The following is a 23,926-nucleotide window of genomic DNA, read 5'->3' as shown; positions in this document are numbered from 1 at the left end:
TAGAAATAAAATTTATTACCCTACATCAAAGGAAGCCCTCAGTGAAGACAGGCTTCAGAGCTAGTGGATTAGTTCATCAATGCCATCCTCGGCGTCTACATCCTTCTCCAGCTAATATGCCTGCCCCACATCTCAGCCAGACTTAACAGCATTCTGAGAAACAGAAATCACGGGCACCTATGGCTTGCTTTTAAGCCATCCAATTTGATTCCTCAGAACAGCGTCAGGATGAATGTCACCTCAGAACTTGTCTTAAAAAAAAATGTAGCCTGTCTAGACTTATCCTAATCCCAGATCTTCTGGACCAGAAAGTCTGGCAGAGGGACCTAAGAACCCCTGTTTTTCCAGGCTCCTCAACTGATATGGATGTGCTGAAGTTTGAGAACAATGGCGTAGAGCTAGGAGACTCTTCCTAGCCCCACGACTGCCCAGCTACTCTGCTTTCACATCACCAGCAGTTTTTCTCTGTCCAATTAGCCATAATGAGGTCATGTGTACACTCCTGGACCCAATCATAGTCAAAGGTGGTAGAATTAATTTGACTGGCTTTAGACTAATAATCTGATCCAGAGTAAGAGAATAATTGACTCTATTTGTTCCCTCTCCTCCCTCTCTCTCTCTCTCTCTTTCTCTGTCTCTCTCTCTCTCTCAAGCTGTATCTCCTACCATTTTGGTGGGTTATACTGCACATCTTCCAGTCAAAAGAGTAACTTCCTAATCAAGGGAGGAACTGATGCCAGAGTTATTTTTTTGAGCCCCAAATGAAGCTTTTGAAATAACAATGAAACACACTTGTATTTAACCATTTTGTGGCCATAGTGGTTAAACCTATGAAGAGACAAATATTATCTTGATCCTTGATTCTTGGTAAAGTGGACACGTAACTATATTATTTTTGTAGGAGGAGAGAAATTACTTGCCCAAATTCATGGAGTCAAAAGTGATGCTTTCAGCTCAAACACTGGCTTTCAAGACTAGGCACTGTCTTTCAAACAAAACTGTCCTAGGAAGCCAAAGTAAATGTAGAATGTGAGCTGTGCTAAAAACTATGCTGCTCACGAGAGAAAAGTTTTAAGTGGCAATGCCAGCAAGATGAGATCTGCAGGTTTAAATGAGTTTTGATTCCTCTTCTCCATTTTCCCTTAAAAACTCTTGGGAGAGTCATTTTTTCTCTATCTGCCTAAAAACAGGGAGCGTGTCTTATCTTGCTGCTCAATCTTTTATACTGCTTTACTCATGGATGGAACTCAATAATTATATATCCATTAAATGAGGAATAAATAATCCACTCACAGCTCCCCAGGCCAGAGCAGCCGATGAGTGGAGTTAAACTGTATTGATTTGACAAATTAAATAGAACTCAGCCTCTACCATTTTATAAGAGAAATTCTAGAACAATGCTATCCAATAGAAATTTCTGCAAGGATGGACTATCCCTTAGCTGTGCCGTCTAACATGGTAGCCCCTAGCCACACATAGCTTTTGAAATGTGGCTATTTAAGAATTGAAACTTTAATTTAAGTTAAGCTAATTTACATGTAAACAGCTACATCTGGCTATTGGGTATCACATTGAACTGTATGACTCTAGGGTCTTTTCAAGTTTTATATACAAGAACTTCTCACGTGGATGTTTTTCATGTGTATATGAATCAACTTTGGCCTGCAAGGGGCATCAATGTGAGATATCCTCCTTGGGACCGAACTCCAAATTTTCCAAGCCCCAAATGCCTTCCTGCTGCTTTCCCTCACTTCTTGTGTAACTTCTGAGCTGTGAAACGTGCAGCCAGATATACTTTTCCGATCCATGAGGACCTTAATGGCTTCACTGTCTCACAAGGGAAGTATTCACTGTAGGACGTCACAGCTGAACTGTGAGAGTAATGAGCTTTAGAACCCTTCAGAGTAATAATACAGCTCTCTCCTAGAAACACAAACAGGTATGTGACCAAGCACACTCACTGTAGCAAAGGCTGTTGAAACCCACATCTCCTGGACTTTACCACTTTCAGAACAAGGACAACATCTTAGATGAGATGAGATGGGACTTCTTGTTCAAATGATTTCTGGGGGAGTGATTTCTGGAGACAGGCTGTGAGGGAAGACAGAGGGGAAAGCTAGTAGGAAATGTGGTCTCAACTGAGGTCTAGCTTCCTTCCAATGCCAAGAGGAAGTTCTGGGCCACCATAAATATCAGCCATGTCTTGAGACAATGGGATCGGCTTTTGGAACTTTGTATCCATCCATCACTGGCTGAGATGAGAACCAGGAAGTGGTAGTTTCCCAGGCAAGAACACTTCTGTTTGGACAAGAGCAAATCTCTGGAGAAGGGGGCAGACAGTTCTAGTTGTCAGCCTGCACCCATAGCTGGGCGATGAATCCATCTACTAAGGAAGACCAGAGAGGAACCCTGAAGACATCCCCAGCATCACCACTTCCAACCCCAACATCTACACATTCTCTACTCTGCCCAAAGGGCTATCTCTCTGTGCTTTAAACACCACCCTGCCCACCCGCAGTTTCAATCAACACCTGACTGAGTTCGTGTATAAAAAACCTGTATATGGTAATGATCTGACAATAGAACCCTAAAGTGCATCCTGCACTGGTGAGATTAAGCTCCTCCACAGGAATGGCTGGCTTGCAGATGTGCCAGGGTCAGCTTTCCTCCCTTCCCTGTCTCATCTGCATCCCTCTCACCCAACTTCCTGGGGTCAGTTCCCAAATGAGCTACTTACACTCAAATCCATTCTTCATAATTGACTTCTGGTAAACCCAAACCAAGTCACACACACAGAGTCACCGCTCCCGGCATGACTCTCGAGGCAGCCTCTATCATGAATGTGTCCGAATGGAACCCAGACTCTTCCTTGCCTTTCATGAGTGTCATCTTAGGATCACTTTTGGTCTTCTCTGCAAATTGGCCTCAACAGGCCCACTCCACATTTTCCTACAAGTGTATCTGTTTTGAAACCTACAGGGTATTTGGTCAGGTTCCCACTTGCTTTTTCCCAAGAGGCTCCTTAGTCCCTAAATAAACGTCCCTGAATAGAAGTGTAGGAGGACCAACCTGTGACACCCAGGTCCTACTCCACGTGCCCAGTAGCAGAAGGGTGATGCCCAGTCTTCCCTCCAACACCCCCCGACCCCAAGCCTCATAACTTACTTCCCAGGGACGCCTGGGTGACTCAGTCGGTTAAGCGACCGACTCTTGGTTTCTGCTCAGGTCATGATCTCACCGTTCATGGGCTCGAGCTCCACATTCTATCCCATGGTCTGATCTCTCTCTCTCCTCCTCTCTCTGCCCCTTCCCGGCTTACTCTCCATCTCTCAAAATAAATAAATAAACATTAACAAGAAGAAGAAGAAGTCCCTGCCTAGCCACAGGTCCCATTCCAAACGAATGATAATGACGCTGTGCTTGCAGATGCAGGAGGCCCCCCCCCGCTGAGGGCTGTGGAGAAGTTTGCCAATGTTGTCATCACTCTTACCCATACTGAGTAATGTTAAATATTTATGAGACCATCTCTCTGCCTTATTCATTACCATCGCTGGGCAGTTTTGTCCCTGAAAACTCTTGAACCTTTGCTTACACAGGCACCAAATATTTAATAATGATGCAGCTAGTAATTCAAGCAGGCTTCCTACTCATTTGTGATGATGTGCTTGTAGTTTTTTAGGGCCTTGAGTAAATCTGGAGGAAAACACCCGCATAAGAAACCTACTCCCTCTAGGGTTTATTTTGGGGATTTTGTTTTAAATGGCCATGTGCTTCAAATAGTTTAGGTGTGAAATGCCGTGTATGTGATTATTCTACCTCTTGTTGGTCTTGTACTAAAGGGACTCACTCTCCTTTTGAAAGATAGTTGTAAACTTTTGCTGAGCAGAGACCCATTTATAATCCGTTTTGTGCCCATTTCTAGTGTGTGACCTCAATCAACTCTCATTTCCTTTGCTGAGTTAAAAGTGGCAATAAGGGTAGAAACTGAGGAATTTCTGCCTTCTACCAGTTATTCTGTCTCATGCTCCAAGCTTCTCCTAGTGTGTAAAGTGGGGAATAAGTATCATGGTGTAAAGGGCTGGGAAGGGAGCTGGCTGGGTGTCAGAAGACATGCCTCTTTGGTCTTACTTTATTTTGTTTATTTTTTTTTTAATTTTTTTAATGTTTATTTATTTTTGAGACAGAGAGAGACAGAGCATGAACAGGGGAGGGTCAGAGAGAGGGAGACACAGAATCCGAAACAGGCTCCAGGCTCCGAGCTGTCAGCCCAGAACCTGACGCGGGGCTCGAACCCACGGACTGAGAGATCATGACCTGAGCCGAAGTCGGCCGCTCAACCAACTGAGCCACCCAGGCGCCCCTCTTTGGTCTTACTTTAAACCTGTTTAGAATTCTCCATGAAGAAGAGGCATTGGTGAGACATCAGAACGTTGGGTCTCTCCCCACGATAAGCTGGTTGACTCTTTGAGGCTGCTTTATTCTCTTATAAATAGAAATTTAAAAATATATTGCTGATCGCTATGAGAATCAGGTGAGATGTTGAAAATGTGCAAAGAATTATGTTTCTAGTGATAATTGCTGTTTTGGAGAAGGAAAAGGAACAGGAGGAGGGTTCTCTGACCATCCTGTGGAGAGGCGGTGTTGCCGAATAGTTAAGAGATTGGGCTCTGGGTCCTGGTTTTGTGAGTTGGAATCCCCTGTTCTGCCACTTACTAGTCGTGTAGTCATGTGATCTTGGAAAAGCTGTCCAACCTTTCTGGCCTCAGTGTCACCACCTGTAAAATGGACACAAGCATAATAATTAACATCTATGCTGCAGAGATAACTGTGAGGATGAATGAGTCCGTGTGTGCCAAGTGCACAGGGTGGTGCTGAGCACTGAGCAAGGACCATCTGTTATCTAATAGCGGATATGAATGAACATTTCAAGGGTTTGCATAATGGGGGTGATGGGAAGGAACAATAGGCTTAACTGGGAGTGATAATAACTATTGATGCAAGAACAGAGATGGATATTTCCCAATTCACAAAGTTTCAGATTTCCTTGGCAATTTTAAGTCTCCATTTAACTACACCTGTGTCTGGTGTGAGGAATTGGGGGCCCAATGAGAGAAGGTGCCCCTCTTAAATCCAGAGGCAATTTCATGTGGTTATTTGTTGTTATTTTTGACCATCCAAAATAGCATATTAGATTTAAGCTATGTTGGTCTACTAAGTAGATAAATAAAGCAAATCTCATCTGTAAAATATTAGAATGGAAACCGTAGAAGCTGTCTCATCGAGTTTTTCACAAACCACTCAGCATGTCAGAAACACCTTTCTAAAAAACAAAACAAAACAACAACAACAAAAACAGAGTCTCAGGTTAGGCGTCTGAATACATTATCAATGAGAAGGCCCAAGGATGTATATTATCATCTTTACAAGGCCTCAAGGTGTTTCTGATGATGGAACACCTCTGAGAATTTCTCATCCAGTCTAACCTCAGGAGCAGAACTGTGCCTTGAACCAGGTCTCCGGGCTTTTGGTCCATAACCTCCTTTTCCCATCCTGTCCCCAAAAGTCGCATAATGCACAGGTAGAGTATGGGGGCTTGGGCTGTGCTAGGAATAAATTAAGATACAGCATCAAAATCATGCAGGATCTCGTATTTGAAAACGATTGGAAAATTCTAGGTGACATAAAAATGTAAAGTTACTTTTCCTTTAAAATCAAAATCTTCCTTGAAATGTGCATTAAAATCTCCTAAATTTCAACTGCAAAGATTGTGGGGATTGCGGTTAATGATCATCAATACCTTAGCCACAATTACAGGTAGCACTGCTTTAGTTAACATCTTTGACTTGCCAAACACAGGTATCTGTGTGTATGTTACACCCCCAATTTAGAGAATAATTCAGACACAGAAAGCTAGTGTGGGCTGGTGTGTCTTCAGAGTAACTGCAAATAGTATCTTCAGGGTTCTCTCATCATTTTGAAAACACATTTATTGTTTGGTGCAAGGAACAAAATGTTTGTCATAGCAACCATGGCAACCCTGGGTACTTGGCCTATTAGCTGTAATGCAGGAAACATCTTCAGCAGCAGGAAAAGAGTCCTTGGCAATTATCACCCAGATAGCGTCCCTCTGTTTTAAGAAGGTCGGCTGAAGCTTCTGGGTTTGGAACATTTTTTAACTGTTTGTGCTAATGAAGGTGAACAGCAACAATTCCCTTTTGGTTAATTTCAGAATGGCTTTGGCTCAGACAAAGTTGAAGAAATGTTTTAGCGTTAACTGTCCCTCTTTTGTTTTGGTTTGGGTTTTGGTCAGTCTTCTGTGATTGGATGCTCTGCAAGTTGACAAGGAGAATTCCTTGTCATTTAAGGCTCTGCACCATCAGCAGAGTCCGACGCGGGGCTTGAACTCATGAACTGTGAGATCATGACCTGAGCTGAAATCAAGAATCAGATGCTTAACTGACTGAACTCCCCAGACACCCTTCTCTCTTCCGTCCTTAACATACAGTCTTATCATATATGAGTATGATGATAATAATTAAAATAAATGAAGAAAAAAATCCTAAAGCACGACTAGGAAGTCTGGATAAAAGAGAAAATAGTTAAGGTTTGAGTATTTTGATTTTCAAACATAGTGATGGTCACCCAGCAAGTCACAAGTTCCATATTATACCAACAGCTGTCAAATTGTTGCATATATTCTTTATGCAATAAACCCCATAAATATGAATTATGTGAGTCTCAGTTTCTGTAAGAAAGATATGCTGATAAGAGAAAATATGTTACAGGCAAAAAGCATAAAAGGATGGAATCACTCATATTTTCATCACTCAGAAGAAATCACCATACAAATTCCTCTCCTATCACGTTTTAATACTGTTGAGATCATATAGTTTATACAGCTTTGCTTTTTTCACTTAAGAAGAAAGAGGCATCATGAAACGGACAGGAGGAGAAATTGAATGGAAATAACGAGCAGGTTCAGAATCACTTTAGACTTCTTTTGGAAATGTGAAAGATCTTCTTAAGCCTCCCTGTCAGTTGTGAGAAGTTGAAAGAAGGTCTGTACTGGGAACTGTGGACGTGTTCGTGAAGACAGAGCTGGTTGATAAAAATGTAGCTCTGGGTCTGGCATCTCAGAATCTCTGCTCAAATGCCTCCTGCTTATTTATTGATTTTCTGGGCTTTTAGAAACTTTTTTTTTCTTCTGCTACATATTAGCCTCAAAGAGCTATGATTAAACTCTGAGTGCCAGGTGTTCTAAACTTGCTGGATCTCAGTCTCCCTGACTATATTATGAGAATTGTGCTTTTTATCTCACAGGGTGTTATGCATGTATTTAAAGTAGGCTGAACTGCAATATCAAATAAATTCCAATGTGCCACCAATGTCTCAAACAGCATAGATGTTTCGTTCTTGTTCATATTATAATATAGGGCAGGCGTTTAAGTAGATAGCTGCTTTCCTCCATGTGATGATACAGGAATCCAGGCTCTTTCCAAGCTGTCATTCTGCCATCAGCTAGGGCCTTGGTGCCAACTGGATCTGTCAGTAGAAAGGGAAAGCAAGTGGGGAAGAGATTTGTTGGCTTGCAAGGGGCACATCTTCGTAGTCACATTTTTATTGGAGAGAACTATAGCCATGGATGTGGCTACAACTCTAATAGTGTAGAGAGCTGAAAAATGAAATTGAGCCTCACAACCACCACAGAAGAAGAGATAATGGATAGTAGGGAAGTCAGCCACATCTGCCACTGTATTCATGTCTTGCAAAATATATAATAAAATACATTCTACAGTAGATGCTGAGAATGTTCCTTCTCTTCCTGTTTCTGCATTTCAACGCTTAAGAGCAGTAGCTATTTGTTAGGAGAAAATCAACCCACAACCTGTAGGATGTGCCTGTGACCAAAGTAGGGCCCACCTCATGTCGTGTATCTCCTATGTCTGCATGTCCGCGCCCATCGATGAGAGGCCGTCTGCACTGGGCAGCCAGGGCTCAGGAAAGTTCTCAGTTACCAAGGAGAAGTCCCATTGACTCCTTCCGAGATAGTGAGAAAGTAGACTGGGACATTACTAAAATGATTTTCAGTGACACAGGCTGAGCTCAAAAAGGAATTTATTGATTAAACCTTCTAAATTATAATTTTAACTAACTCCCCAACTCGATGCCCTGAGCAAGGTGCCTAATAGAGGTGTTGTTTTCATCTTGTCCCCACCCAAGGCATACGCACTCTGCCATAGTTTCCACTCAGGATTCAGAAGGTCTGTGAACTCTTGGGTCAGTAAAAATGATTATTAACTTCTTTGTTCCTATGTGAAATGAAAATAAAAAACTGAGGCCATGGTCTTCCCACTAAGCAAGAGCTAATACTGATCTTCTGCAGAGTTCCAGGGTGTCAAATAATGAAATATTGGGCCCAAAGTCTTTTGTCACATGTAAGCATGTTCCTGTGTGTCAAGTACTCTGAGTCCCAAGAAGATCCAGTAACACAGCCCACTCTGATGTCCTTCTGAGATTTTGCATATGATGTTCCCTTGGCCTGGCCGATCTCTCCAATGTTTCCTCTAGTTAACCTTGTTTGCCTGCAAAACGGTTATATTTGCTTCAGGTTTAAGTTCCACCATCCCTGTCTATAGGCCTTTCCAATCACCTAGCTAGGCATTGTGTTCTCTGTGCTCCTGTTGTACCTTCTGTTTGCCTTTCATAAGGCTTCTTGTCATATCACATTGCATATTTTTGTCTGTGTGTCTTTGGTACCAAGAACACCTCAGGTGCTCGGTGAACATCGGACAAACAGATGAGGCAGGAGTCAAAGACATAGTCCATGAACTTTCATCTTTGTATCCACAGCAAAAGAAAGAAAGAAAGAAAAAGGAGCCTGGCCCATGGTAGGTGTAGAGAAAACACAGAGAGGGATGAAAGAATGAAGAAAAGAAGGAAGGAGATGACAATCAGGCGGAGGATAGAAAACATGTTACAAGGTTAAGGCAATAAGCAAATAAAAATAAATAAACAAAGCCAATTCTACTAGGAATCCAGAAAATGGAAAGTGTAATGACTGAGGAAAGACCAGAAGACTTATGGAAGGAACAGCATGGATTTGAGATGAATCTGGAAGCATGAGAGGGAGTAGAATGGAAGAGAATGGAAATTGAGGCCAGTAAGGATGAGCAGGGCACGTTTGGGGGTAAAGACATGTCAGTGGAACACCATTTCATTTCTCTGTGAGAGCTGTAAGGTGTGGCCCTGTGAGATGTTACTACAACCCACTCTCTCTGATCTTCCAGGAACTGGTGGTTGGTCCCCAGCAGATTCCAATGCTCAACAGTGGCTCCAGATGGACCTGGGAAACAGAGTGGAGATTACAGCAGTGGCCACGCAGGGCAGATATGGAAGCTCTGACTGGGTGACGAGTTACAGCCTGATGTTCAGTGACACAGGACGCAACTGGAAACAGTACAAGCAAGAAGACAGCATCTGGGTAGGACATCTTTTCTCTTCTGGTGAATAAAACTGAGATGTGGTAATGGTAACCAGTGAGCGTTTCTATCATTTTCCTATACCCAGATTGTTGGTAGCTTAGCAACTATTGAGTACCCATTCAGAAATAATTAGACCGTATATGGGTCCTATCTCCAGCATGGCTCTTGTTTGAAGGGAAATTAGGATGTCTGTTGCAAAAGTTTAGTGTTTTCCTCCTCTTCTTGTAACTTGAGTAATTCACTGACTAGGCCTCAGTTCCTTCGTCCATAAAACCAGAATGATGCTACAAGAGTCTGATTGTTAATGGCAATGTATTGATTTATTGAGTAGTATTTACTCACTTGTTTATTATGTACCAGGCCCTTTGCACACTTTGTAGTGCCCCAACTAGCTCAGTTATGTAATTTGACCGATATTGCACAATTCGTAAATCTTGGCATTAGAATCTGTAATCAGGTCTGACATTGAAACCACTGTGCTCAAAGGCCTCTATCAAGATTTAAAAGGAATGAAAATGTTTAAAAATACAAGGCAACTACAAACTGTAAACTCATTCTGTCTTTATAAACAATCAGCAGCTAGGAAGCGAAGGAGAGTTTTCTCCAAGTTGTGAAAAAGAACTTTCCTTCCCTACCGCAAGGCCCAACCTCTTGACCTTCTCCTGTTAGTGAAAGCCTGTCCCCAGATTGAGGTTAGAAAGGGAGAGCACATAGCAAGAGGTATCTGGAGGAAGCTTTAGAAACTCATGCACTGGATTAAAAAAGTGTATTCATTTGCGTTGCTTACAATTTAGGGAAAAACATCTCCAAATATTTATTTTTCTCCCAATGTGCATAAAATGTGAAGATTTGACAATTGATAGAATTATCTGTCTTTCTCATAATCTCCCTACATGTTTTTCCCGTGAAATTAATTCCAAGTTTGTTTTCAAACTGGTATTGGTCTACATTTGTCTGTGTTGGCCCTGCTTTGTTGGAAAATTTTTTTTTTCCTATTTTATGTTTATTGCTTTTTGCTAACCTCCTACTAATCAATATTGCTAATTGAAAATAATAGTAAACTGAGGATTAAGATTAGTCATGAACAGATTGCATCTTGAGAATAGTATTATTATCATCTTTATTCTGGGTTGCCTATAATATTAGGTTGAATTATTTTCAGAAAGCATGTGTTTTCTTCATTTTAAAAATAGGCTTTTGGGGACTATTCTATTTTTTCACTCAATTTTGAAGCCCTTATACAATTTTACAAGGTTTTTTTTCCTTCCTTTTGTTTTGCTTTTAGTTCGAAAGGAGAAATAATCACACCTTCCATTTTGAGGAAGTTTTAAGGTTTTATGAGGGACTACGAGATGTGGGATTATTTATTTTCTTTGGCATGTTCAATCAGAACTGGTTGTTTCTCAGAATGAATTGGAGTTTTGAGTTATTTTTGTCTAAATCTTTTTATTAAAGTGTAATCGACATGCAATATTATATTCATTTCAGGTATACGACCTACAATTCAACATTTGTGTACCTTGCAAAATGGTCACCATAATAAGTCTAGTTACTGTCTGCCACCATACAGCATTATTGTCCATATAATATTATAGTCTACATTCTCCAAGCCGCACATTACATCCCCGTGACATCTTTATTTGATATCCAGATTATTTTACTTCTTGATCTTCTTCACCCATTTTGTCCATACCCCAAGCCCCTCCCTTTTGGCAACACCAATCTTTTCTCGGTACCTCTGAGTCTAGGTTTCGTTTGTTCTGTTTGTTTGCTTTGAGTTTTAGATTCTACATGTAAGTGAAATCATGTGGTATTTGTCTTTCTATGACTGACTCATACTACTTAGCATAACTCCCTCATGGTCTGTCCATGTTGTTGCAAATGGCAAGATTTCCTTCTTTTTTTATGGCTGAGTATTATTCTTCTGTGTGTGTGTGTGTGTGTGTGTGTGTGTGTGTGTGTGTGTGTGACATCTTCTTTATCCATTCATGCACTGATGGACACTTAAGTTGTTAGCATACGTTGGCTATTGTAAATAATGCTGCAGTGAACATACGGGTGTGTGTCTTTTTTGAATTAGCATTTTCATCTTTTTTAGATAAATAGCCAGTTGTGGAATTGCTGGATCATATGGTCCTTCCTTTTTTAATTTTTTTGAGAAACCTCCATGCTATTTACTATAGTGGCTGCATCAGTTCGCATTCTCAACAACAGTGCATGAGAACTGCTTGTTCTCCACATCCTCACCAACACTTGTTATTTCTTGTCATTTTGACAATAACCATTCTGACAAGTGTAAAGTGATAGCTTATTGTGGTTTTGATTTTCATTTCCTTGATGATTAGTGATGTTAAACATCTTTTCATGTACCTGTTGGCCATCTGTATGTCTTCTTTGGAAAGATGTCCATTCAGATTTTATGCCCATGTTTCAATCAAATTATTTTTATTGTTGTTGCCACTGTTGTTGAGTTGTATGAGTTATTTATATATTTTGAATATTAGCCTGTTATCAGATATATGATTCCCAAATATCTTCTCCCTTTCGGTAGGTTGCCTTGTGGTTTTGTTAATTGTTTTCTTTGCTATACAGAAGCTTTTCAGTTTAATGTCCTATGTATTTATTTTTGTTTTGTTGCTTTTGCCTTAGAGTCAGATCCAAAAAAATATACACACAACTGGTTTCAAAGAGCTTATGTTCTATATTTTCTTCCAGGATTTTTATGGATTCAGGTATCGCATTCAAGTCTTTAATCAATTTTGAGTTAATTTTTGTGTATGCTGTAAGATAGTGGTCCAGTTTCCTTCCTTTGCCTGTAGCTGTCCAGTTTTCCCAGCACCATTTATTAAAGACATCATCATTTCTCCATTGTATGTTTTTGCTCCTTTGTCATAAATTAAGACTCTCTATTTTGTTCCAATGATCTATGTGTCTGTTTTTATGCCAATGCCATATTGTATTTTGATTACTATAAGTTTGTAGCTATGGTTTGAAATCAGGAAACATGATGCCTACAGCTTTGGTCTTCTTTGTCAAGATTGTTTTGGCTATTTGGAGTCCTTTGTGGTTCCATATAAATTTTAGAATTCTTTCTTCTACTTATATGAAAAATGTCATTGGAGTTTTGATAGGGATGGTGTTGAATCTGTAGATTGCTTTGGGAAGGATGGACATTTTAACAATAGTTATTTTTCTAATCCATAGCATGAAGTATCTTTCCATTTATTTCTGCCCTCAAAATCTTTCACTGGGGTCTTATAGTTTTAAATGTACAAATCTTTAATCTCCTATGTTAAATTTTTTACTAGGTTTTTTATTCTTTTGGATGCAATTGTAAATTGGAGTTGTTTTTTTTTTTATTTCTCTTTCTGATACTTTTACAGTGTGTAGAAACATGACAGATTTTTTCATATTGATTTTGTATTCTGTTACTTTACTGAATTCATTTTTAGTTCTAACAGGTATTTTTTTTTGGTGGAGTCTTTAGGGTTTCTTATATATAGTATCAGATCATTTGCAAATAGTGACCATTTTGCTTCCACCTGTCCAACTTACGCCTTTTATTTATTTTTCTTGTTTAATTGCTATGGCTACAATTTGCAATACTATGTTGAATAAAAGTGGGGGGAGTGGACATCCTTGTCTTATTCCTGACCTTAGAGGAAAAGGTTTCAGCTTTATACTGTTGAACATGGTATTACCTGTGGGTTTGTCACATACCTTGATTCTGTCCAGGTACATTCCCACTATACCAGTTTTTTCAGAGTTTTTATCATAAGTTGATGTTGAATTTTATCAAATGCATTTTCTACATCTATTGAGATGATCATATGATTTCTGTCACTTTTGTTAATGTGGTATATTATATTGATTGACTTGTAGTTGTTGAATCTTGTATCCCTGTAATAAATCCAGCTTGATAATGGTGTATGATCCTTTTAATGTATTGTTAAATTTGGTTTGGTAACATTTTGTTGAAGACTTTTACATCTATGCTCATTGGGGATATTGGCCTATAATTTTCTTTTTTTTTTTTAATTTTTTAAGGTTTATATATTTTTGAGAGAGAGAGAGAGAGAAGAGAGAGACAGAATATGAGCAGGGAAGGGGCAGAGAGAGAGGGAGACACAGAATCCAAAGTAGTCTCCAGGCTCCAAGCTGTCAGCACAGAGCCCAATGCAGGGCTCAAACCCACGAACTGAGAGATTGTCACCTGAGCCGAAGTCGGGCATTCAACCGACTGAGCCACCCAGGCGCCCCAGCCTACAATTTTCTTTTTTGTGTTGTCCTTGGCCAGTTTGGGTATAAGAGTAATGCTGGTTTCTTAAAATAAGTTTGGAAGCATTCCTTCCTATTTATATTTTTGGAAATTTGAGAGTAGGTATTAAATCTTTGAATGTTTGTTTGGTACAATTAACCAATGAAGCCATCTAGTTTGTTGGGAAATTTTTGATTACTGATTCAATCTCCATAATAGTAATTGGTCTATTCCAATTTTCTATTTCTCCATAATTCAGTCTTGGAAGATTCTAAGTTTCTTGGAATTTATCCATATCTACTAGGTTGTCCAGTTTGTTGGCATGTAATTGTTCATAGTAGTCTTTTGCAATCCCTTTTATTTCTGTGGCATGAGTTGTAACTTCTCTTTCATTTCCGATTTTATTTGACCCCTCCCCCCTTTTTGGTGCTGAGTGTAGCTAAAGTTTTGTCAATTTCAGTTACCTTTTAATTTCATTGATCTTTTCTATTGGTATGTTTGTTTATTTGTTTGTTTTTCATTTTTCTTTCACTTATTTCCACTCTGATCTTTATTATGTCCCTCTTTCTACTAATTTTGGGCTTTGTTTCTTCTTCTTTTTTTCTAGTTTCCTTTAGGTACAAAGTTAGGTACAAAGTTTATACCTTTAGGTACAAAGTTAGGTACAAAGTTCATTTGAGATTTCTTTGTTTCTTGAGGTAGGTCTGTCTTGCTATGAACTTCCCTCTTAGAATTGCTGTTGCCTCATCCCATATATTTTGGTATGTCATATTCCTGTTTTCATTTGCCTCCAAGTAGTTTTTTTATTTCTCTTTTGATTTCCTCTATGATCCAGTAGTCGTTCACTAACATGTTGTTTAACCTCCATGTATTTATAGTTTTTTCCAGTTTTTTTTTCTTATAATTGATTCTTAGTTTCATACCCTTGTAGTCAGAAAACATGTTTGATATGATTTCAATTTTATTGAATTTACTGAGATTTGTTTTGAGGCCTAAAATGTGACATACCCTGCAGAGTGTTCCATGAGCATTTAAGAAGAATGTGTATCCTGCTGCGTTTTGACTGGAATGTTCTATCTCTACCTGTTAAGTTAATTTGGTTTAATGTGCCAGTTAAGGCTGATGTTTCCTTATGGATTTTCTGTCCGGATACTCTATCCATTGATTTAAGTGAAGTGTTAAAGTCCCCTACTGTTATTGTACTGTTGTCAATTTCTCCTTTTTAAGCCTATTAATATTTGCTTTGTATATTTTGGTGCTCCTATGCATGCTGCATAGATATTTATATTACATTTCTTCATTTGATCCTTTTATGTACTGCCCCTCTTATTTCTTTTATCACAGTCTTTGTGATAAAAGTCTGTGATTAAAGTCTGTTTTGCCTGATTGAGTGTAGCTATACCAGCTTTGTTTTGCTTTCCACTTGCATGGAATATTTTTTCGGGTTTTTTTCATCCCTTAACTTTCGGTCAGTATTGTTTTGCCTCTGAAGTAAGTCTCTTATAGAGAGTGTATAGAGGCAGGAGGCTCACAGAGACCAATCCAAGCTCACATAATCAGGCAATGACAGTGCCAAAATATTAAATATTAAGATTTATTTCTAAATATAGGTTATTGCAAAACTGTACTTTCTATTTCTCCTTTACTATACTTGATTATTTTTTAAGCTTCACAAAATTGATTTACTCTTCTCACTTTCAGTGTGAGTTTTAATGGACCCACTGTGTACAAATAATGTTAAGTCCTATTGCTTAATTCACATGTTGCTCAAGTATGGGTAAGAAGGCAGCAATAATATCAAACTGTGTTTGCATAGGGTAGAGATGTTGCTCAAACTCTCCAAAACTATATCGGCCTTCAAGAATGTCCATCAGAGACTCAGTATTTTACCAAATACTTTACAGACATAGGCAAAATCTGACTTGTGGATAATATTCATTAGTATTTCCACCAAATTATGCTGCTGGATGAATAGATTACTTTAAGGATTTTTATTTGTTCATTTTACTTTTTATTTTAAATTTAAACTTAGAAGTAAGATTATAGATCCACTAAAATTAAGCCTGGTACACAAGATGAGCGCAATGGGAAAACAAGAGATTTTTACAAAACTCTCCAAATTGTTTTATTCAACTTTTCATAAAAAGTCAACACCTAAAAACATCAATATCAAATACTGAATTAATTAAGTATGGTGTATAATGGAAGTAAAGAATCTCTTGAAGGAGACTTTCACATGGTCTTTTGAAGATCTTCGATTTTCAGATGATATGGAGTTTGTAATGCTTTTAAAATTGAGTTAGCCAACAATGCAACTTAGTACATGCCATGGATAGCATATCAATTTACCAGTACTTGAGACTTATTTTATTTTACAAAGTTCGTTTCGGAATGGGGAGCCTGAAAATTTATCTGTCTACACAATGTACACTATCAAATATTCATGCCCTAAGAATTCAATTTGAAGACTTTCTGACCTGGTACTGAATGGAATGTTCATGAATGAGGCCACCAAGCAGCCGCTTAGAGATGAATCATGATTTATGAACAAGCCAGAGTTTCCCACTACATTAAATAATCAGGTGTGAAGGTCTCAGGGACAAACATAGCAACAATTTTAGAATCTTAGCAGATTTAAAATCTCCTCCTGGTTGGCTCATAGACAGGCCAAAGAAATGTAAATATTAAGTTTCCTAACTCTGAGCAGCAACATTAGCCTAAGATTGGTAAAATGGATAAATGTATTTGGAACAAAGGGACCTCTAATTAAATCCACACAGACCAGAATCCTGTTACCACCAGTCATTTTGAAAGATAGGTCTGTAGAAACACTCACTTTTTAAAATAGATACAGAAATTGCTGCTTCAGCTCTGGGTCCCTCTTGTATGTGTTCAAACCCTTAATAAATCTATCTGCGTTTCCCATGTACAGCATGCAAGTGTTCTAAATATGCATCCCCCCTCTACATGCATTGACATTTTCCTTTATTTTCTGATGTTTATCACTCTGAAATTTCAAAGACAGCTACTGTGCTTGTGTTTTAATACGTGGTGTCCTCTTTTTAAATCACTATCCACATGGCTCATGATTGTGAACAAGTCAATTAGGATTGTCTCCTCTTCTCACCTAAGACAGTTTTTCAATGTATTATAAAATTTCAGGCAAAATTTTACTTGTCTTGTCCTTGAGCTTTCTTTGCCCCTCCCCTCCCCCACATTTCTGGGTAGATCAGCAATGTCAAGTATATTAGGAATGGACACAAAAGCTTTATAGGAAGATTCCAAAGTATGATCTGTTTTATTTCCTTTCTAATGGCAAGTGTCATACCCATTCTGGCTACAGCAGCATATCAGGGTAACAGTTCCAGTCAATGGACTCGCAAGTATTTAATAATTATTAGTACGTTAGTACAGAGCAACAAGCGACTGCTAAGATCTTCAAGTTTAAGTTGGGCTCTGCCAGTGCATCTTGAAAGGACATTTCACTCATCTCAAAGTTAATTTCCATTGTCATAGCCCCCAGATTCCATCACCCTTTATCACATCATCCTTTATCACATGTAAAAAATGATATATATCACAAATCTGTTACCCTTTTATATCCAAGAACTTCAGTACCAGAAACCCACAGTCTATAAAAGACAAAGAAAAATCTACCTGAAGTCCCCAAAGTTATCTTACACCTGACCTGCAGGCCCCCCACTCAACCATGTTTAGTTTATAAATAAAGTATCTTTTATTGAGACATATTGAATACATTATTTGCTTTTCCTGACCACTTTTACACATATATGAAAGTGTGCATACAAACTCTTTCTGTAATTCAATTCTAAATCCCTCCTACTTAGAGATTTTAATGTCACCTAAAAACTTCAATAAGTTTTTCACTAACCCTACTGTGCTTTATTTATGAAGATGACAGAAAGTAAGAACTAGAAGCAATCTATAAGAATCCTGGAATTTCCAAATTTCCCTTTCTTCTAATTATTTGCCATTTTTTCCCTAAGTTTACTCCTCCCATTATCAATGTTAAAGCTATATTCATCTCTGTAGGTAAAAGTTATTCTACTTGTCTTTTCCAAAGATAATCTAAAGAGGCCCCCTCAGGTACTAGTTTTAGACAAGTATCTGTTATTGCTGGATTCGTCAACATTGACCACGAGGATATTAATGGTCTGTTTTACCTACATGTTCTCTTACTTGTCTCTAATCTCCATTTAATTAGGCATTCACAATCAGCCTCTGCTTAATGTAGATCATGCATTTTAAGATGGTATCATTCTAATCATTCCTCTTGCCATAACATAGGAAGGTTTACTCATGGGGGATGTAAGGGCCACAGTGATATGGACCACTGGGGGAAGACAAGAAGCTTAAAGAATTGAAGTCATTACTAAAGCAAGGAATTTTGCAGGGCTGGCACCTAAAAATGAAATAATCACAGGTTAGAATACATCCAAATGGTTGTAGTGAATTGGGTTGATTCCTTTGGGGTCTATATTCCAGGAAGCCCAATGCAATGAAGGAGCTATTCTATCTGGCACTCAATATGAGTAGTCCCTTGGCTAAGATTACCAAATATATTATCTAATACTTTCTAAATAATGTTAATGAATTTCTATTTTACAGGGGAAAAATGAAGTTTAGAAGGGCCAAGGAACCTAGTCCATATCACAGAAGTAACAAAGTGATGAACCAAGATACAAACCCAATTCTATGTGTCCATAAAGCCTAAGCACCTGAATCGCTGGATAACACCTTACTCAGTAGTTGATGGCGTAAGAATTAAGAGCCAGTATTCTCAAAGGGCTGATCTAAACTGGGCAAGGATCAGGACACATTCTGGTCCAATGGGGAAGTAGCCCACTAGGCTAAACCAAAGTGGAAAATTCAAGTCCCATCTGGGCTAAAGCAGCATGGCGAGCCTTGTGGGAAAGCTTGGTGGGTATGGTGATGTCCAGGATGTAGCCCTAGCACATTACATCTTTGTCAACTAGTTTCAGATTCTTCCTACTGGTGGCTCTGAAGTCAGTGGTGTGCTCATAATTGTTTCAGAAAGAGGTTAGAACTAGCTCACTGGCCTAAGCCTTCTGTTGATGTTTCTATAAAACAGATCATCAGAACAAGAGCTGGGAGAGACTGATGTATACGAAGCCAAAATCTGTCTCCCTCGAGCGTTTACACATTGAACCTCAGTTGTTTGTTCATGCAATGTGGGCATGAAAATGTCTACCTCCTCCTCTACAGAATGGTTTCTCAAATCTTTTATTTTTAAAAAATGTTTTAAGTTTATTCTGAGAAAGACAGAGACAGCACAAGTGGGGGAGGGACAGAAAGAGAGAGGGAGAGAGAGAATCTCAAGCAGGCTCCACACTGCCAGAGCAGAGCCCGACATGGGGCTCGAACTCATAAAACCATGAGATCATAACCTGAGCCAAACCCAAGAGTCAGACGCTTAATTGATTGAACCACCCAGGCACCCCTCAAATATTTTAACGACAACTAGACTCTTTGATTCCTTTCTGTCATGGATGCAATTTTCATTCCAGTAGGCCTGCTCAGTGATGGCCAATAATCACGTGACAGATTCCAGCTGTCTCATTAGCTCATCATTACCCACTGAAACTACTGTAAATTATTGATATTCAGGTTACAGTTTTCTTTTCTGAATATCATGTTGCCTCTTCCCAATATGTCAGGCATTTAGTTCTATATTGAAGAATCCTTTGGCCTGTATGATAAAGTGGTCTATGATTTCTTGTAGCTTTATGGTGTCTGTCTTAATATAAAGCACTTGCATATGTTAGCCAACACGTTTCTCACACAGAGGTCAATAGAAACAATGGATTATACATTTAGGTCATCAGTTCCCTGATTTCATCCTTGAGTGACTTCCAAACTCTCTGGAAGATGGCTGTCTGATCTTCATGATTCATGCACATTTATTTTGCCAATTTGGTCTAGAATATCTTGAGTATTGATCAACTGTTTGATATAGTATTTTAAGCCTACCAATTTCAGAAAACAATTTGTGAGAATCTCATTACCATCCACATATATCTTTTAAATTCTCATTATACACCAGACAGTATGCTAGGTGTTGGGCATAAAAAGGGGTGTTCAGGTCTGATTAATCCCTTCCCTGAATGTGCAGAGCCATCAAGGGGAAGTAAATGACACTGCAACAGAGCATGTGTGTTTAAGTGGCACCGATGGCCGTCCAGGAGCAAGAAACTTCAAAAAGGTGTGCTGGTCAGTAGGGAGCGCAAGGGACATAGTTGAGTCGAAAGGGCAGGGGCTGTGTTCAAGCTACTCTGGCTTCCCAGCAACTACAGAATGCTGTGTGCCTAATACTAAGTCAACAACTGTAAGAAGGGAGGAAGAGGAAGTTGTATGAAGGGAGGAACACTCACAGGGGGATAAGTGCTAGAAGCACAGTCTTAAAAGAAGTGGTATAAGATGCATCTGAGGTACGCAGAATTAATCAATTTAGATAGAATATTTCTCTGGTCAATTCTACGAGATAAACCTGGCAAGCAGAGCTAGCTCGATATTATGGGCTCCTAGTACACACATACTTTCTTGAGCTACAGACCAAGAACATAAGTCATCATGTGTTTATAACTTTGTTTTGATTTTTTGGTTGTTGTTAAATAATAAACACATATCATAAAATGCTATCAAATATATTTTTCAAGGTTTTGTTAATAGTTCTCTCCTTGGCTCTTTCTCATACATATATACATATAAGCTTTTAATGTATTTATTTTACAGTTGGCCATTAATAAAACTTCAGTATTACGCTAAGCAAAGGAAGTCAGGCAGAGAAAGACAAATATTGTAGGATTTCACTCCTAGGTGGAATTTAAGAAACACAACACTAAGGAGGGCACTAAGGAGGGCACTTGTTGGGATGAGCACTGGTTGTTCTATGTAAGTGATGAATCACTGGGTTCTACTCCAGGAACCAACAGTACACTGTATGTTAACTAACTTGAACTTAAATAAATAAATTTTTAAAAATTCAGTTAAGAAGTTAGCATGTTTAGAATTCTGCATCTGATTGAATAAAGGCCCTCAGTGCAAAAGCCAGATATCACCACATAGCAGGCCAACAGAAGCAAAGAATGAAGGGAAATGCAGAGGCTTTTGATTACAGTAGAGTCTAGTTGCACCATCGCTTGCTTGTATGACTTTGGAAATGTCACTTCATCTTTTTGTAGTGATTCTCCCCATCCATGGCAGGCATATATCTAGAAACTTCCAGGCCCTTTGCATCTATTCCTCTACACTTCCCTGCTTGGACTCTTTGTGTTAATGGGCTTCCCTGTGGGTTGCAATGAGAAAGACATGGCAATCAAGTCTGAGTTTCAGTAGGGATCCGGCTCAGAATTGACAAGGTCCTCAAAGCTTGATATTCCCTGTGAATCATCCCCATGGTTTTATCCTGAGCACTTTCCACTGACCTTGGATTATCTTATCACTAGATGAGGCTCTGCAGAAAAGGGAAGAAACAAGCGCCAATCAGCATTGTGAAAGCAACAGCTGGGCTTTACCTCAGAATCAGCAGGCTTCCCTCCAGCCCTCTGGCTCCACATGTAGCCCTTGGAAGTTCCTCGTTGATGCCCATCTGTTTTCCCTTCTTAGTGTTAGGATTGGCTGAGATGTTTCAGAGAACTTCCCAACATGGGGTCTAGCCTCTTTAAGGAGTAAATACTTTCACACATTTACACATGTGGCATTTAAACACGTCACATGGACACGGAGTCAACACACAGTCTTCAGGATTAATATTCATGTGGACACTTGCTAGGGGAGAGCAGATGTTTGCGATCTCCTACAAACTGGTTGCATTTGTAGTGGGATAGGATCCAGCAGCTGATAATCAAAGGAAGGAGGAGGCTCTGGTTAAAATTAATTCTTCTAAATCCACTGCTTTTAAATTAATCTTATTGTTTAAGTCCTCAGTTCACAGGAAGCTTGACTTTAATTGTATTTCTGATATATATAAACCAGTTAGGTTTTGGAGACATCCACCTTAGATTTGGAGAAATTGGAGTTAATATCCCAACTTTAACGTATAGCAAAGCATTAGATTTTTTATGTGAACATATTTCATTATTTTAGTGAAGTATAATGACCAAGAGGAAGAAATCCTATTAAGTACCTTTTGTTTATTTAGTCCTTTTTAAAAAATGTTTATTTATATATTTTTTGAGAGACGGGGAGAGAGAGAGAGAGAGAGAGAGAGAGAGAGAGAGAGAGAGAGAGAGAGAGAATGAGAATCCCAAGAGGGTTCCATGCTATCCTTGCAGAGCCCAATGAGGGATTTGATCTCACAAACCATGAGATCATGACCTAAGCTGGAATCAGGAGTCAGATGCTTAACCAACTGAGCCACCCAAGCACCGGCCATGTAGTCTTTAACTATCATGATTTTTTTTCTTTTCTTCCCTTAGATTATACCCATCTTTGAAGTCTGACAGCTAGAAATTCCATGACTTTGATAAATGCTTTAGTACGTACGAGGCTCAGTGTCCTCCTCTGCAAAATGGGTATATAAATGTGCTTACTTAATGTGGTCTGTGAAGGAGAGATTCTCCAAAAAAAAATGTGCCTCAAAATGTGCCACATTGCTTATGACACAGATTGCTGGGCCCCACCTGCAGAGTTTCTAATTCAGTAAATCTGGGACGGAGCTGAGAATTGCATTTGTAACAAAAATCCCAAGTAATGCAGGTGCTGTTGGGTAGGGGCCTCGCTTTGAGAAACACTCGCTTTGAGAAACTGTCAATGGGTTAATATGTGTAAACTTTACACAGTGTGAAATAAATAAAGGATAGATACAATTGCTATCACTATTGAAGGTAGGTGTGTGTGATGCACCTGGGCACCTGGTGCAGGTACCCAGAGGAAACTAGCTTTCAGTTTTCATTCTTTTGAGCTTTGTATGCAAATGGGAAGCAATCTTAGTAAGTCAGCTTTTTTTTTTTTTTTTCCAATAAACTAAATACTCAGTGGAGAAGGTAAGATCGCCTTGTGGTTGCAGGCAAAGATAGGTACCCACCCAGGCTCATTAAAAACAATTAGCTGAGAGTCCTGGTAGCAGACAGAAGAGGAGAGGAGGAACCTGGGGGAGTTACTGACGCCTAAAGAAGAGGGCTCTGGTCCAAAGTCTGAAGCCCCGAGTGCCTACTTGGCTATAGTCAGATGGAAGGATTCCAGGCCTGGCAGGGACCTCCAGCAGGCTAAGAGACTCTCAAGTGTTCTTTAAAAAGTCCAAAAGAAAGCAAGCTTCATTAAGTTTATGATTACAATGATAGCAGGTGATAGTAAAGAGAAAAAAAGCATAATACAGTCAGCACAAGTTTCAGTTCCTGTTAAGTATAATTTCTGGTTGAGTTTGCCTTCCTTTAATAGGAAAAAAGGAGAGAAAACAAGTGAAATATGAGTGTGAGCGGGAGTAAAACTTGTGTTTCGAGTCCCTGATCGATTGCAACTGTTCGTGGTGGGGGGGACCCCCCTTCCCACTGCTGGGTCACCAAAGGCATCGCTGTGGCTGTAGTGGCCATCTGGATTAGAGAAGGAGCTGAATGGTATCACTAAATTTGTCTAGACTCTAGATTTACAAGTAATTTTCCAATTTAGGGGCTCAAGAATTATTTGGAAATTAATTCACAAGTCTATATAAAAAAAGAGCAATGTTTTCCTTTCTTTTTTTTTTTTTTGCCTTGTTTTGTTTTTAAGTATTAGAAGTACAGAGAGGGTGTCCATAAAAATCAGGCTTGAATTATTGTGGCCCAAATATCCTAGGTGCTCTGTTGTGTGGGAAAGGAGATGTACTTGGAAAAAAAAAAAATTCGTACCAAAGAATCATGGGCCTCTAACATCCTGTCTTATCTGATTGTAATTTAGGATATCAAGCATCTGTTAGGCACATTCTGCATGCAGTAAATTAAGGGGACTTAAAGAGTAGGAGATAGAAATCCCTAATCAAAGGTGAGATAAATGCACAGAAAGGTACACAATAGAAGGGTGTGCACAGATTGGCATGGACATGAGAGCATGAAGTTTCTGACTTGTCAGTAGGATAAGTGCTGTGAATTTTGATCTTGCAATGGCTCTTCCACAGTGGTGAACTATCTGTCCCTGTTTATGACACACTGCAATTATCTGCAGCCCAAGT

At 39.2% G+C, this 23,926-nt stretch overlaps 1 protein-coding gene across 1 annotated transcript in view; it reads left to right on the top strand.

The window, feature by feature from the left end:
• The window catches only part of CNTNAP5 (contactin associated protein family member 5), a 799,405-nt gene that overhangs the window by 190,774 nt on the left and 584,705 nt on the right, over nucleotides 1-23,926 (top strand). Inside the window, exon 3 of the mRNA XM_042994206.1 lies at nucleotides 9,288-9,481. Within this exon, the coding sequence (XP_042850140.1) occupies nucleotides 9,288-9,481 (194 nt within the window). The remainder of the gene's footprint in view (nucleotides 1-9,287; nucleotides 9,482-23,926) is intronic.

This window comes from Panthera tigris, chromosome C1 (genome assembly GCF_018350195.1).
Source record: "Panthera tigris isolate Pti1 chromosome C1, P.tigris_Pti1_mat1.1, whole genome shotgun sequence".
NCBI lineage: Eukaryota > Metazoa > Chordata > Mammalia > Carnivora > Felidae > Panthera > Panthera tigris.
This window is presented reverse-complemented; position numbering and strand designations above follow the sequence as displayed.